This window comes from Mustela putorius, unplaced genomic scaffold (genome assembly GCF_011764305.1).
Source record: "Mustela putorius furo isolate JIRA1106 unplaced genomic scaffold, ASM1176430v1.1 tig00003976_pilon_pilon_pilon, whole genome shotgun sequence".
NCBI lineage: Eukaryota > Metazoa > Chordata > Mammalia > Carnivora > Mustelidae > Mustela > Mustela putorius.
The window spans coordinates 4,430,022-4,443,966 of NW_025422118.1; the positions used below are offsets into that span (position 1 = coordinate 4,430,022).

The window sequence follows — 13,945 nt, forward strand, 5'->3', positions numbered from 1 at the left end:
CTAAGCACGTGCACTTGGATTAAGAACAGTCCTAGCAGGAACCAGGGCAATAAGCAAGTTAAGTCAAGGAATACTACTTTTGAATTACCCTAGCTGATAGGACAGGTGAGTGGGAGAAGGTACACAAAGGAAGAAAAAGGGAAAGGGAAGGAGTGATAAGACCCAGAGACTGTGAGTCACTCAGGGCTCACCCCTGACATGCCAGAAGCCAAGTCTCCAGCAACAAAAACTTGATCCCAAGCTCTTCCAACAGTGCCACTTCCTTTCACAGCAGATCTGCTGACCCAGCTGTGGGCACCTGCACAGAGCAAAGGCAGGGGAAAATGATAGAGTAGGGCCAGAAGGCAAACCCAAAACCAAAATATTATCAGTGGCAAGCATTCCAGACGAAATCAAGGATCTAAGTGTCCATATGTAGGCTTCATCCTGCAAACCTAGCCCTTCAGATGAAAGGAATCAACAGATGGGTTATCAGAGATGTGGGGTGACACATGGGGCACAGACTTATTTAGGGTGAAGTCTTTCCTGGAGAAGGTGACTAGTGGCAGCTAACCCGAGTATGTTTTCTATGGCTATACTCTTTTCTCTCAGCCATCAAATCCAGAGAACAAAATGCCAAAGACCTCTAGAGGTTAGTTCCCAGATAATGACGTAGAGGCTCACAGTAATCTTTGTGCACATCTTAAAGCACAAATCCATCCCATGACACTCAGACTTTCCTCCTCCCAAGCCTCTCAACCAGAGCCAGATCTGAGCCCCATGACCCTCCCGGCCGCAACATGGCTGTGACCCATGAACTTGACATTCGGGGGCCATGCCAGTCTTTGGGGCCTCAGTCCACCAAACTGCTCCAAGGCAGTGGGAAGGAAAGAGCCAGCAGAAAAAAAAGACTTGAGACTTTCTCCCATACCAGTGACAACTCCAGGGGTCCCCAGACCCAGTAACAGAAAGCGGGGGGCCCCTGTCTTTGTGCCTGGCTGCCACAAAATGCTAGGCAAGTCACCTAATTCTGGCCGTGTCCTTGATGAAGTCAATTCTAGTGTCTGAGACTCAGCTTCTCACCTGTAACACGAAGAAGCAAAACTAGGTGACCACCAAGGTCACCACCAACCCAGGATTCTAGGACTCCCTGGTGCAGGAGACCAAAGCAGTCCAACATCTGTCCAGCTCAGGGAACCAGGCCACATTCTCTGCCAGGGAGGGGCCCCAGACTGGAAGAACAGGAGTGGCCACAAGGCCACAGTCATAACAAGGCTGGTGAAAGCAAGCAGGCCTTGCCTTGGAGCTTGGAACCAGCCAGGCCCACCTCCCCTGGCCTGCTGCAAGTGTTCAGTTCCTGAGTGCAAGAAAAGATCCTGGATCCCCAGGGTTAGGAGAGATGAGCTTCTTTTTCCTCAAGCTAGTATCTGGGATGGCTCCCTGTGTGCGTGTATGTGTTTGCTGTTTTTTCCCCTCCTCACTATCAGTTTGATGCCGTCCACCATCGGGGGAGCTGAGGCGGCTTCCCCCGACCCACCGCCTTCCCATGCAGCCTCTCACCTGGGGGTTGTCCATGTACCAGAGAAGGCAGTTGGCCTGGGTGTCCAGAATAAAGTACCTCCGCAGAAACTTGCCGCTGTTCTCATGCTCCTCGATGTCCAGAAACCCACAGATTCGGTTCTGTCGATCCACATAAGGCATTCCTGGGCTCTGCTCACATCACCCTGCGTGGCAGAGGAAGGGAGATGAGGATAAGCGGGGTGAAGCGCACCCGGACTCAGGACCTGCAGGAACTTCACTCCGGCTTGACTCACCACTGTGAGAAGCTAGACTACCTCTCTCATCCTCTCTCCTTCCCTAGAGCACCAAATGTTCCACCCCAGCCAGACCCCGGAAATCTCCGTCAGTTCTGTTCCACATGTAGCCAGCGAAATGCGTGAGCAGGGACTCGGCTGTTTCCTGAGCTCCACTGTGTGCTGACGAGAGCCGCGGGCAACTTTACTATGAAGAGGAAGTAAGCCTAGATCAGGGGCCTCGGTTCTAATTCCAGCTTTAGCCCCTGAGGAAGTGTGTGACTGCAAGCTATTTAATCTCTCCGCACCTCAGTTTCTGCACCTGTAAAATGGGGATAATTGTGGTACTTACACCTCCTAAGATTTTGGTGAGAATTAAGTGCCTGGCACACATTAAGCATTTCATACACATGAGGTATTATTATTGCCCTTCACAAAAGCCTTGTAAAGTAAGCCATAACCCAATTTTTTAAAGATTTTATTTATTTGACAGACAGAGATCACAAGTAGGCAGAGAAGCAGGCAGGGAGAGAGGAGGAAGCAGGCTCCCTGCTGAGCAGAGAGCCCAATGTCGGGCTCGATCCCAGGACCTTGAGATCATGACCTGAGCCAAAGGCAGAGGCTTTACCTCACTGAGCCACCCAGGCGCCCCCATAACCCAATTTTATACATAAAGAAACTCAGAGAAGATTTAAGCCCCACCCCAAATTCCCACATAAAACTTTGCCAGGAATTCAGTCACCAGGAGCAAACCTCCAGCTTCATGAAGGAATTAAATCTGAGGGCCACATCCCTCAGCGCTAGCTTCACTTGCTTTACTTTGCTGTTACCCGAAAGCCATTCATGACCGGAAGGATGAGGGCTCAGAGTAAGGCCCCAACCGGTGAACACTTCCACTGACTCCAAAGGATCTCTGGTGATGAGAGACAAGCTTCACCTTCAAGCCCGCCTCCTTTATCCTCGTGATTTCCTTCTGACTCTCTAAAGAGCCAAACAAAGGGCAGGGGCTCTATTCTCCTCAAGGGGGATGAGCACTTTCCAATAAGCAACACAGAGAACAGGTGAAACACAGGCCCACAAGGGTCAGAAAACACCACAGGACATTCCGACTTTCAAGGACTAACACCACCCACCACTGGGCCCTGCTCAGCTTCAACAGGCAAAACTCACTATGACCCAAGCCCACCAAAGCCCTAAGCAAAGTGGGGAGCCGGCTGGCTTGAGGCCATGCCTGTACCACAATGCTGGGTTAGCAAGTAAGATACCAAGATGCCCCACCCAGAGCCGTCCAGGCCCAGGGCAGGCCAGTCCCACATTCCCAAAGTGTGGCGACTGGTGGCATGGTCTGTTCTCTCCCAGCTCTGTGGGGGCCTGGCAGTGTGGAGAGGCTGCCCCAAGGAAAAAAGTGCCAGCCACTGTGCGTGTGTGCATGTGTGCACACACAAACACACAGATACAGGTGAACAATGAATCCTTGATTGTAGGTTAAGATCAGGCCAGATTCCTGATGGGGACAGAGGACAGTCAGAAGGAACATGAGCCAGGGGCCCACAGCTACTTGCTGCGTAATGATGGGGGACAAAAGCATACAAATGCGGGACAAAGGCGAAACAGCACAGTTAAAAGGAAGGAAAGAAGTAAACGGTGAGAAAAGTCTTCTAGCAGACACCGGGTCAAAGAGAAGAAGGCAGGAAGACTGGCGCTGGCTGGGAAGGAGCACAGTCCTGAGAAAGGATGCAGCTTCCCCACTCAGATTCAGGGGGAAATTGGAGTCCCACGCAGAAAGGCTGGGATGACCCATGCATCCCATGCACGGCCCCATGCATAAGGGCCCTTCTGAGATGAGGGAGCTCCCCCATCCCCCGAGAAAACCAGACAAATTCCCTTGAATTTCAGGACCGCAGCCACTCCGGGGACATCTCTACGAGAAAGCATCTAAACTGCAGTAACCAAGCCGACTGTCTCTAGACCCAGCTGGTAGGCATGGCATCTGGCTTACTGCTGGCTTGCAAATGTTCCCTTTTCAGCCTACAGGACTAATCAGTGCCAGCCTTTTTGTCAGGTCACAGGCTAGAGAAGGCACTGTGTACAATCCCCCAGTCTACTTTCGTGGAGGGTGCTTCCCATCTCCACGGATCCCGGGTGGGGAGAATCTTCTTGTGTCAAGAGGAAGGAGAACAAAAAGAATTCTGGTTACTTCTCCTGACTGTGGTTCTAGCCCCAGGGGGGAAAAAAAAAAAAAAGAAAGCTGCTCGGATGTCCTGGGAAGCAGCTGAGTCACGGAGCTCATCGAGAATGTGGGAGGCAGGGGAGAAGGATGGGCCACAGGAGAACCAAGCATCACAGGGAAACGCTGTTATGCCTAGCCAGCCCACACAGAAGCAGTATACTCAAAAGATGGCGCATGAAACACAAACCTGACGTCCTAACCCCCAATCCTCTGTCAGTTCATCCTGACCCCACTTTTCATCCCTTGTCAGAACACAGACTTAGCTTTAGTACAGGGAGCCTGCTTCTCCCAATCCCCCAAGCCCCCATCTCTGCTCTTCAGCCTGCCACCACCATCCTCCAAGTCCCTCTGGTTCCTCAACTTTTTCCTGGAAGGCCCCCCTAATCCAGTGATTTCTGCCACCCCATGCCCAACCCCAACAACTGGGCAGTGAGGGTAGAAAGTAGTAACTGAGTCATAAGGGAAGAGAAACACCTTGATGCAAGCATACACACTGTCACCCCAAACACCCCTACTAAGACCCACGCAAAGCTCTGTACCATTCTTTCTACGTCCCTCCAATTATATAGTTTTAGCCTGTTTCCTGACTCTTTAAAACCACTTGTTATGGGGTGCCTGGGTGGCTCGGTGGGTTAAGGCCTCTGCCATCAGCTCGGGTCGTGATCCCGGGGTCCTGGGATCGAGCCCTGCGTCGGGCTCTCTGCTCCGGGGAGAGCCTGATTTCTCCTCTCTCTCTGCCTGCCTCTCTGCCTGCTTGTGATCTCTGTCTGTCAAATAAAGAAAAAAAAAAAAACACTTGTTATATTAAATTTCATTTTAATCCAAGTTTCACAGTGTAAAACCACTGAGTGGAGGGTGACATAGGGTGCTCTATCCCAGCACTTGTCCCCAACCCATGTCCTAAGCGCCATCCCTGACAATGACTTTCTCCCCATCTCCTGGGACAACAAGCAAGTGTTCTCACTGGGATGCAGCATCAGATGCCCCTATCCCAGGCGAACCCCTTCACCTCTGCCCTAAGAGCGTAATGAAACCTCCTAGCAAGTAACTGTGGAGTCTTCACAACACACTGGTGACAAAGAGCACAGAAGATTTGTGCAGAAAAGGACCCTGTTCTACCCCACTCAGTACCCTCTTTCCAAAGTTTGCCAAACCTCCTTAGAATTTTCCATTTTTGTGTGCAGAAATCAAGGTATAACAATGCTGGAATTTTTTTTTTAATTCACTCTAGCCAGTCGTTTTCATTTTTGCATGCTTTTTCATGCCCCTCTCCACATAATTGGCCTTTTTAAATTTTTAAATTATATCATAAACATGTTCCATGTTGCTACATAGTCTTTATAATCATTGCTTTTAATGGTTGCATAACATTACTGAACTGCATTTACTATAATTTACTTAACAATTTCTCTATGATTAGACAGTTAGATTATATTCAGCTTTTCACTATTATAAATAATGTTATGTAAATTCTTATTTTCATGCTTTATTTCCTCCTTCACATGGAAACAGCATACACAAATTCCAAGCAATAATATGACTAGATCATAGGTAATGATCTTTTACAATTCTTGAGACCTATTTAAAAACTGCTTGCTAAAACTATTATCTGTTTACATCACAGTCAGAAATATATTGTTACAATCTCTATAATCTTGTATACATTGAATGTTCTCATTTTCAGCTGTTGCTAGTTTTAAACATACAATGATGCCTAGTGAGGCTGAACATTTTTTCACGTTTGCTTCCTGCTTCGTCTTCCTTCCTGGACGTTGTAAAATGCAAATCAAATTATGTGCACATACAGTAATGCATATTCTCTCTCTCTCTCTCTCTCTCACAAACACACACACACACACACACACACATACACACACACCAAACTAAACCAAAATATGGCCTCACATAATCTAAATAATTGAAGAATGTATTTTAATGAAGAGTAAAATAGAAAAAAGTTCTATATGATTCAGATTTCTTCAATGTATAGTTCCTAAGTATACTGCACTTGAAAATATGTTAAATATTTAACTTATGGTAGAAGGGAGACGGAGTACAAAGTGAGTTTCCATTGGGTGACCCACTGATCAGCAGCAGAAAATGTATTAAATGTCAGTTAAACCAAGATTCCCAGCCAACATTTGCCACTTAACCAGATGAAGCTTAATGGGAAGAGTCAAGGGCTTCCCACCTGAGAATGAGGTGAAGGGCACTGGGATGTATCTGTCCAAAATGTCTCCCTGACTGCCCATTTCAATGTCTTAGCTTCCCTCATTGGAGAAGATTTAAGCCAAGGAAAAAAATAATAAAACTCTCCCGTAGGATTTGAGGCAATTGACATTTTCATCAGGCTAATTATATAAAAGAGAGAGCTGGGACCAAGACCCAGAGGAAATATGCACCAATGGGAGACAGAGGCACTCAAGAATATAAAAAGAAGATCGCTGCTTGAAACAAATGTCACCTACTTGGAAAGATGTGTTAGGATTCTTACACACCTGGGACAAAAACATGAAACTTTGTGAAAGCAATTTGGCAATAGGTAAGAAGAGAGCTAAAAATGTTCATACCCTCTGACCCACTAATTCTACTTCTAAGATTCCATCCAAATAAATAAACTAAGATGCAAATAAAGATTAAAATTTTTAAAAAGGCATCTGCAGTAAAATTCATAGTAACAACAAGGTGGAAATGACCTGAATGTCCCAATGATTAGAGGATAATTAAATAAATTATGAGACATTTACATAAGGAAATGTTACATGATCATTTAAAAATTATGTTTTCAAAGAATTTTAAATGAATTAAGGAGAAACTCACTATATCGCAAGTTTTTGTAAAATATGACTTACAATATGATCTCAATCCCCTAAATATTATTTTTGTATTTCCAAATATATTTGGATAATAAAAGACTGACACACAGACACCAAAATATTGACTATGGTTTACGGGTAAAATATTACTTGTTTCTGTATATTTTCCAAATTTTCCGAATGTTCTACAAGGAATGTGTGTTCCTTTATTCAGCAGGTGGGAGATATATTTAACTGCACACACACCTTGCCCCAGTGTATAAATTCTGAAGCTGAGAATAAATTTGTGAAGTCTCCAGAGGCCACAAACAAGCAAAACCTTGCCTCAATTAGAGCTCTCTTGGGACTTCTTGGTGTTTCAAAGTCTATTTGAAAAGACTTTTTGAAAAAGCCCTATGTCTGACATAGGGCTTGAACTCATGACCCCAACATCAAGACTTGCTCCACTGACCCGAGCTAGCCAGGCGCCCCAAAGTCTTAAACCTAATAAAGTATCATCCCACCCTTCAGTATTGCCCAAGAGCCAGGTACCTACCCAGAGGGCTTTGGCACTCTCCAATCTAGTGGGGTTTGTGTTTCTTATTTCTTCTTGCAACATCCTCTTAAGACAAGCTCATTCTTTCCGCTGCAGGTTTGGTTCCTTACTCTCTAGTCTTCATAAGAGGAGCCCCTGTCCCAGAGGCCCGGTCAATATTCACACCCACGTCGATCATTATATTCCTCTACTGCTATAGCGCCTAAGCCACACCATGCCAGTACTCTGGGGAAATGAGGCAGGGACGCCGACCAAGACACCCAGCGGAATTTTCCTTCCTGAAATTTTGGAGACAGGGCTGGCGTTTTTTTTTTTTTTTTTTCTTAAATAAACGGCTGAATAGTGGAATAATAGATTTTTTTTTTTAAAGAAAAGCTTTAGAGTTATTACATCATTAATGTCTTTTTTTTTTTTGAAGATTTTATTTTTAAGTCATCTCTACACCCATCGTGGGGGTCAAACCCACAACCCTAATATCAAAAGTCGCACACCCCACTAACTGAGCCTGCCAGGTACTAGTAGTATAGTTTGGAGATACAGGAAAAAATTGAGTGAAATAAGGGAGGTTCATCTGCTTGACCGTTCTGACACTTCTGAGGTAAATAAAAAGAAAAGTGATAACACAGAGATAAAGCCTTAAGTGGTACTGGCCCCATTATGAAACCATCTACGGGAACCTCTGATGGCTCAAGTACGAAAAAAGAATTAATCCATTTTTTACATTTGGAGATTTTTCTTTCATGTTACTTTGCCTTGGCAGGACAGGGAATTTCAGGGATTTTGCTCCAGAAAAAGTCAGGAAGATGTTTCTTGGCATGTGACAGGATGTGCAGGAACCCATCTCCTGTCTTGTTACCCCGCTGGGGCGGAGGCTGGAGACAACAGTGTCCTTGGTCCTTGGTGAGTGAGAGGGATACCCGCCGGAAATTGCTAAACTTCGACAGGAGACAGTTTATCGGGAAATGACATCAGAGGTCTCAGAGGACTGTAATACAGGAGACAGGAACCGGGGTGTGGAGGTGAAGTGCAGCCACTCTGCTATTGCTAGACTATGCACCCGCCATGTGAGCACACTTCACCCATGTTTAAATCTGCAACATATGTAAGTGTGTAGTGTGGAGTTTCAACCACGCCAAAGGCCCAGGAAAAACCACAAGACACAGGCATAGCTATTTCAAAATGCATCCTTGGGAATGGACCAAAGATTATAACTTAGAAAGTGTGGGAGAGTCTATCTCCTACTGTTACACTATCACTGCATTTTGAAAGTGTCATAAGAACAAATGCCAAATAGTCTTAAGGCAGGAGAATAATGTGAGAGAGTTTGTTGCCAGCGGAAGTGCAGAGGGAAGAATGCAAACATTTACAGCAATGGGAGGTTAAGAAAAGGTGCCCCCATGACACAGACAGCCCTAACCCCACTGGACCCTAGAACTTGGAAGGGAGGGCAAGACACTCGAGAAGGAATTTTTAAGGGGACACATTTCAGGGAAAAGGCTGGAGAAACTGAACATTGATCCACTGCAATAATGACACTAAAAGCAACAAAAACATTTTAAACAGTCATGACCTCTCTTAACAGCAGGTTCATCTATGGTCCCAGAAAAAGTGGCAGTTAGAGCCAGTAGGAGACAAAGGCCTTCCCCTGGCTCAAGGCTCCACCAGAGATGACAAACATAGATGAACAGCCTCACCTGGTTTATAAATTAGCCTAGAAACACTGAGATCTCCAACTTTCAGAATTATGGCAGCCCCCGCCCCCAAGTTGAGAAACCCAGTGAATTCCGTTTCCCTGCAGGGCTTCCTAACAGGAACCCACAGCAATGATCTTCATTTAAAACTTGACCCACTGAAACATGGACAGCAGAAAACTGAAAAGATAACATCATGGCATCTCCTATCTACTAGCCTTTTGCAAAGTGCTGGGGGAAACTGTTAAGTGGCTTAAGTGTGTCTGTCTCAGGAGGAGGGGTGGGGGAGGGGCTGGGTGTGGCAAGGAGGAGGTGCAGGTGACAGCGACCAGCATGACTGCATTGGTCGAAACTCTTGCAAGAAGAGGACCATGGAAAGGGCGTGCTGATTTCGGTGACCCGTCCGTGTGGTGGACTGAAGTCACAGAGCATGAGCTTTCGAGTCAGACGCCACTGAGCTCTCCTGGGATTTGCACAGTGGAGGGAGTCACTTTACCTACTTCCAAAGTGGCTGCGAAGATTAAATGAAATAATGTGTGAAAAGTGCTTAACAGGAGATCTGGTGAAGAGGAAGCACTGGGGAAATGTTGTGACACGTGTGTGTGTGCATGTGTGTGAAGCGCCTCACCAGGAGTACGTGATTATCATGAACACGACCACAAAGCAGCTTCTTAGAAGGGCAGGCAGCCGCACGGCTGTCTCTACCCCTCAAATTTCAATAAGCACATGTCAAAAGAAAAGGCTGCAACACTGGGATCCCTCACAGGGAAAGGTATAAACTTCCCTTACTCTTCTCTCTACTCTGGGAACCATCATACTTAAAGTAACATCTCTGAAATTCTCCAGGAGGTTGGAAAAAAAAGCAACCCGAGCGCTCCCAGACTCCATGCTGGCCAGGCTATCCTGAAGGTAAGCAGAAGCCAGGCAGCAGATCAGGTTCCAGGGAAGGGACTCCGCACCGCCTCCTGCTCGCCCACGGAAGCATCCCAACGCGGAAGGGCCCCCTTGCAAGTGGCTGGCCCAGTGTAAGTCCCAGCGGATGGCACAGCGAATCCTAGCCTTTGCCCTTTAACTACGGTGTTTCTCAAGAGTGTAAAGGACAAGCGGACCTAGGGTCCCACCCTCTTTATCTCAGCTGCCAGCCTCTGTGGGCAGAAAGGCACCCCACAGGGGCCAGGCTGAAAGCCTTTGGAGCTCCCACCTCAGCAGCTCCGAGACCTGTACCATGAAAGTGCACAATTCAGCTTTCAATCCTCTGCAGAAAGGAGATAAATGATAAAGCCAAAAGGTTGGATGGGCTTAAAAGCAGGGGTCAGGGGATGCAAGGGCAGAGCAACCCAAGATTCGGAACAAAGGTCGACAGAGTCTTCCAGTTATAGTCCCACTGCACCACCACAGGCCTCCTCAGAACAGGAAGGAAGGGACCCCATCCCTCCCACCTCTCAGCTGCCCTATCTCCCCACCCTGTCCAATTCCCTGTCTCAGTGATGGGCTTATACTGGGCAGGGCTACGATTCTTCTCTCCCCATAGGCTGTCACACTATAATATTTGCTCTGCTTCCTTCCTTTCCAAAGCCTAACAGATTAGATTGCAGGAGCCCTACCCAGCTCACTAAGACAGATGGAAAACCGAAAGCAAGGCAACTCAAACTGCTCAGGGTAGAAAGAAAAGGCGGGGCAGTCCAATGTGCCAGCACGCAGATTCCCTTTTCCAAGCCCTGGGTCCACCTGGCTCATGAAGAACACAGGAAATCAATGAAGTACCAGCTAGATGCACACCATGAAGACCGTGGTCCTGCTATCTGGGTCTTCATAGCATTCCAGCACTTTCAGGAAACACCCAGCAAGCAAGCAAGAGAGCTGGTTGTTCAGGAGGATTTGACTGACAGAGCCAATGCTTCTCCCTTCCCACTTCTGCAGAATTTCTCCATAGGTAGGCACCAACCAAAGCCTACATGTCTTCAGGATTTATTGTAACCTTAATAAAATACAGAGCTCAATGCAGTTCAGCTCACTAGGAAGACAAGATGGGACACGCAGGCCCTACTTCCTTTTACAGAAGAGAAAAGAAAGCACCAAGAAGGGAAAAGAAGAGCTTGCAAACTCTACCCAGGAGCAGGTGGTTTGCAAATCAATACCCAGGTGATCTCCCTCATCTGTAAGGTGAGCAAGACGCCCATCATGAACTAGCTGAAATACTACCAGGGGTGCCCACTGTGTAAAAAGTGGGGCTTACAAAAGGGAGACAAGGTCTAAAAGCAACATCCAGAGGAAACCCCCATGCACCAGCTCAGTGAACCGAATTTCTATATGCTTGAGTACTGCCACAATGCTCCTTGCCCTTCCATCCCGACAGATGCCAACAATCCGTGTACCTGCAGCCATTCATTCATTCATTCTCCCATTCAACAAATATCTGCCTAACACCTAGGCGATGTCCTACATCACAGTGGCCATACAGTCTAGACTACAAGCTAGACTTTTGCTATGCCAAAAGTCATTACTCTCAAGCGGCACACAAGGAAAAGAGAAATAGCTGAAACGATGGCGCTTTCCAAAAAGCCTCTCCTGGTTTCTTAAAGAATGCCGGATCTGTATTTTAGCAATCCACGTTGTGTTCGAGGCACTCGTGGACAGCCTATGTCTGCCATCGGATGTAAGCTCCCTGAAGAAAGAGGCTGGCCTTACTTCCTCACTGCCTTTCACATCCTTGTTATCCATGACATGTCAACCGAATGCAACCATGGAACAGAAAACAAACCCTCCTATTCTTTCCAGACCTTTGGTTTCACCGTTTCTGAAGGCTTTGCCACCAAACAAAGAAAAATGATGGAGTTCCAGAAAGGAAGAGAAAGGGCTCTGACTTAGATATATTAAGAACATGAGTACAATTTTGGAACTTCAGCCCAAGTGCAACCACCGCTCAGCGGGCTGAGAGCCACAGCTGGCATCCTGGTAGAACGCTTTTCCCCTCCCTCTTTTCTGCTTCTCACGCTCCTCTGGAAAACCCCATTTGAAGTCCTAAAGAAAGAAAAGAGGAGGAGCGGGAGAAGGAGTTAGAAGGGGGAAGATTCAGCTAGAACCCAAACTCACGAAGAAGGAAGGAAACCTAAGGCGAAAGGCTGGGTAGGGGGGAGGGTTGGCCTCGGGGGAGGAGATGTGTGAGGCCCCAGAGGAGGTGGCCACGCCGCGCCTCCTCTCTGGAGGTGCCTGTACACTTCTCCTTCCTGCACGGCCTCTTCTGCCCCTTTTCCTCCCTTTTTTTTTTTTTTTTTTAATCTATTTATTTTTTGCTTTTTTGTTAGTTTGATGTAGTAATGGTCTTCAGAACTAGAGCAGAAAAGGGAAGCATGTAAGGTGAGGAAGAAGTTGGTGAGAGCGAGAGACAGCTCTCTCAAGGGTGCTTTCCCAATCTGGCACCGAACCTGCATTTTAGGACAGTTTTCCTACAAGTCACCACCCCACCCCCCCGCCGCGCCCGGAGTTCCAGAAGCCCCAAGGGCCCGGGCTGCACCCAGGGGAAAAGAAGGGATCTGTCTAGGGGAGCCCTGTAGGCCTGTCACGTAGTAAGGTAATAGGGGAAGAGGAAAACGAGGCTCCATGTCCCAATCCGAGCCCGAGGGACTTGCCTGGGACGCTCTCCGCTCTCCTCCCCTACCCGCAGCCCGGGCAGTCGTCGCGAGGCCGGTGCTCCAGCGCCAGAACCCGCAGCGAAGTTTCGCCGCTGCAAACGTGAGAAAATGCAGCTCAGCAGAACACCCGCCCCCCGCTCCCGCGGCCCCACCCCCGCAGCCCGACCCCTGGCGGTGGCGACCTTGGCCACCCCGGACGCTCCAGAAGATTGGAGGAGGGGCTGCCCTCCGGGATTTCCCGGGGGCTACGGGAGGCGCCCAGGGGCTGCGGCGACCTTTCTCTTCGCGGTCCGCCGCCAGGGCAGGCGCACCCGGCCCCGCCTGCGCGCTCTCGGCGCCCCCGCCCGGGCTCCCCTGCTCCCCCTGCTCCGCCAGCTCCCCAGCGTCGCCTGCCCCCGCGCGCCCCTCCGGGCCTCGCTGCGCCCCGACCCGCGAGGGCGCCCCACTTACCCCGCCGTGCGGCGGCCGGGGCTCGGGCAGGGTGGGTTACATCGGGGTGGGACGCGCGTCTCCGGCCGGCCGGGCCGCCGCTCTCCGGGGATTTCTTTATCTCGCCGCCAAACTCTCGGTGCCTCTCGCTCCTCTCGCTCTCCTCCCCGCACCCCCACCCCTCCTTCTCTCTTGTCTCTCGGCTCTTTTTTCCGGGTTAATTACGTTTCGCATTAAAGCAAAACCCAGCCCCGGATGTGAGTACAATGCTCCGCCGAGCCCGCCGGGGGAGGAGAGGGGTGCCGGGGCGCCGCGGGGTGGGAGGGGGCGCGGCCGGGCGCCGCGGGCTGCGCGGAGGAGGCGGGGGCGGGGCGCCCGGGAGGCTGCCCCGGTGGCGGCGGGCCAGGCGCGGGCCGGGACCCCCTCGCCGGCGTCGGCGGCCGCGCAGGTGGGACCCGGGCCGCCGAGACGGCCGCGCGGAGGAGGCCCGCCTCGGACGCGGGGCCCCGGGCAGCAGGTGTCCGCGGCCGGAAAGGGGCCCGGGGCTGAGGGCATCGTGGAGCGAGGGTGGCGAGCCGGAGCGCGGGCTCCCTCTTGACGCCCATTTCTGCCTCCCAGAGCCCCACCCAGCGACTTCAGCCGGGCCTCCCTCGGGTCCTGAGCCCTTGGCCTTTCTAGGGCCGCGGGGTGAAAGTTCAGGGTTGGGGTCTGAAGAAGGAGCGATTCTCAGGGGGTGTCGTCCATGTGCCAGAAGAGTCCGCGGGCGCCGGACCTTGTAACGAGGGGCAGAGGGACTTTCTCAGTGTGACGCAAAGACGCCTTGCCTGCGCTCAGGGCAGA

General features: G+C 49.6%; 1 protein-coding gene across 3 annotated transcripts in view; it reads right to left on the minus strand.

The window, feature by feature from the left end:
- The window catches only part of PLEKHA2 (pleckstrin homology domain containing A2), a 74,186-nt gene that overhangs the window by 46,357 nt on the left and 13,884 nt on the right, over positions 1-13,945 (minus strand). The window contains exons 1-2 of one of the 3 annotated variants that reach the window (XM_004758207.3): positions 13,127-13,264; positions 1,540-1,703 (exon numbers count right to left, since the gene is read on the minus strand). In XM_004758207.3, the coding sequence (XP_004758264.1) occupies positions 1,540-1,680 (141 nt within the window). In that variant the 5' untranslated portion in view covers positions 1,681-1,703; positions 13,127-13,264. Of the gene's footprint in view, positions 1-1,539; positions 1,704-12,673; positions 12,769-13,126; positions 13,265-13,945 lie in introns of those variants that run through there. The other 2 variants (XM_013059264.2, XM_045070985.1) reach the window with 2 other exon arrangements.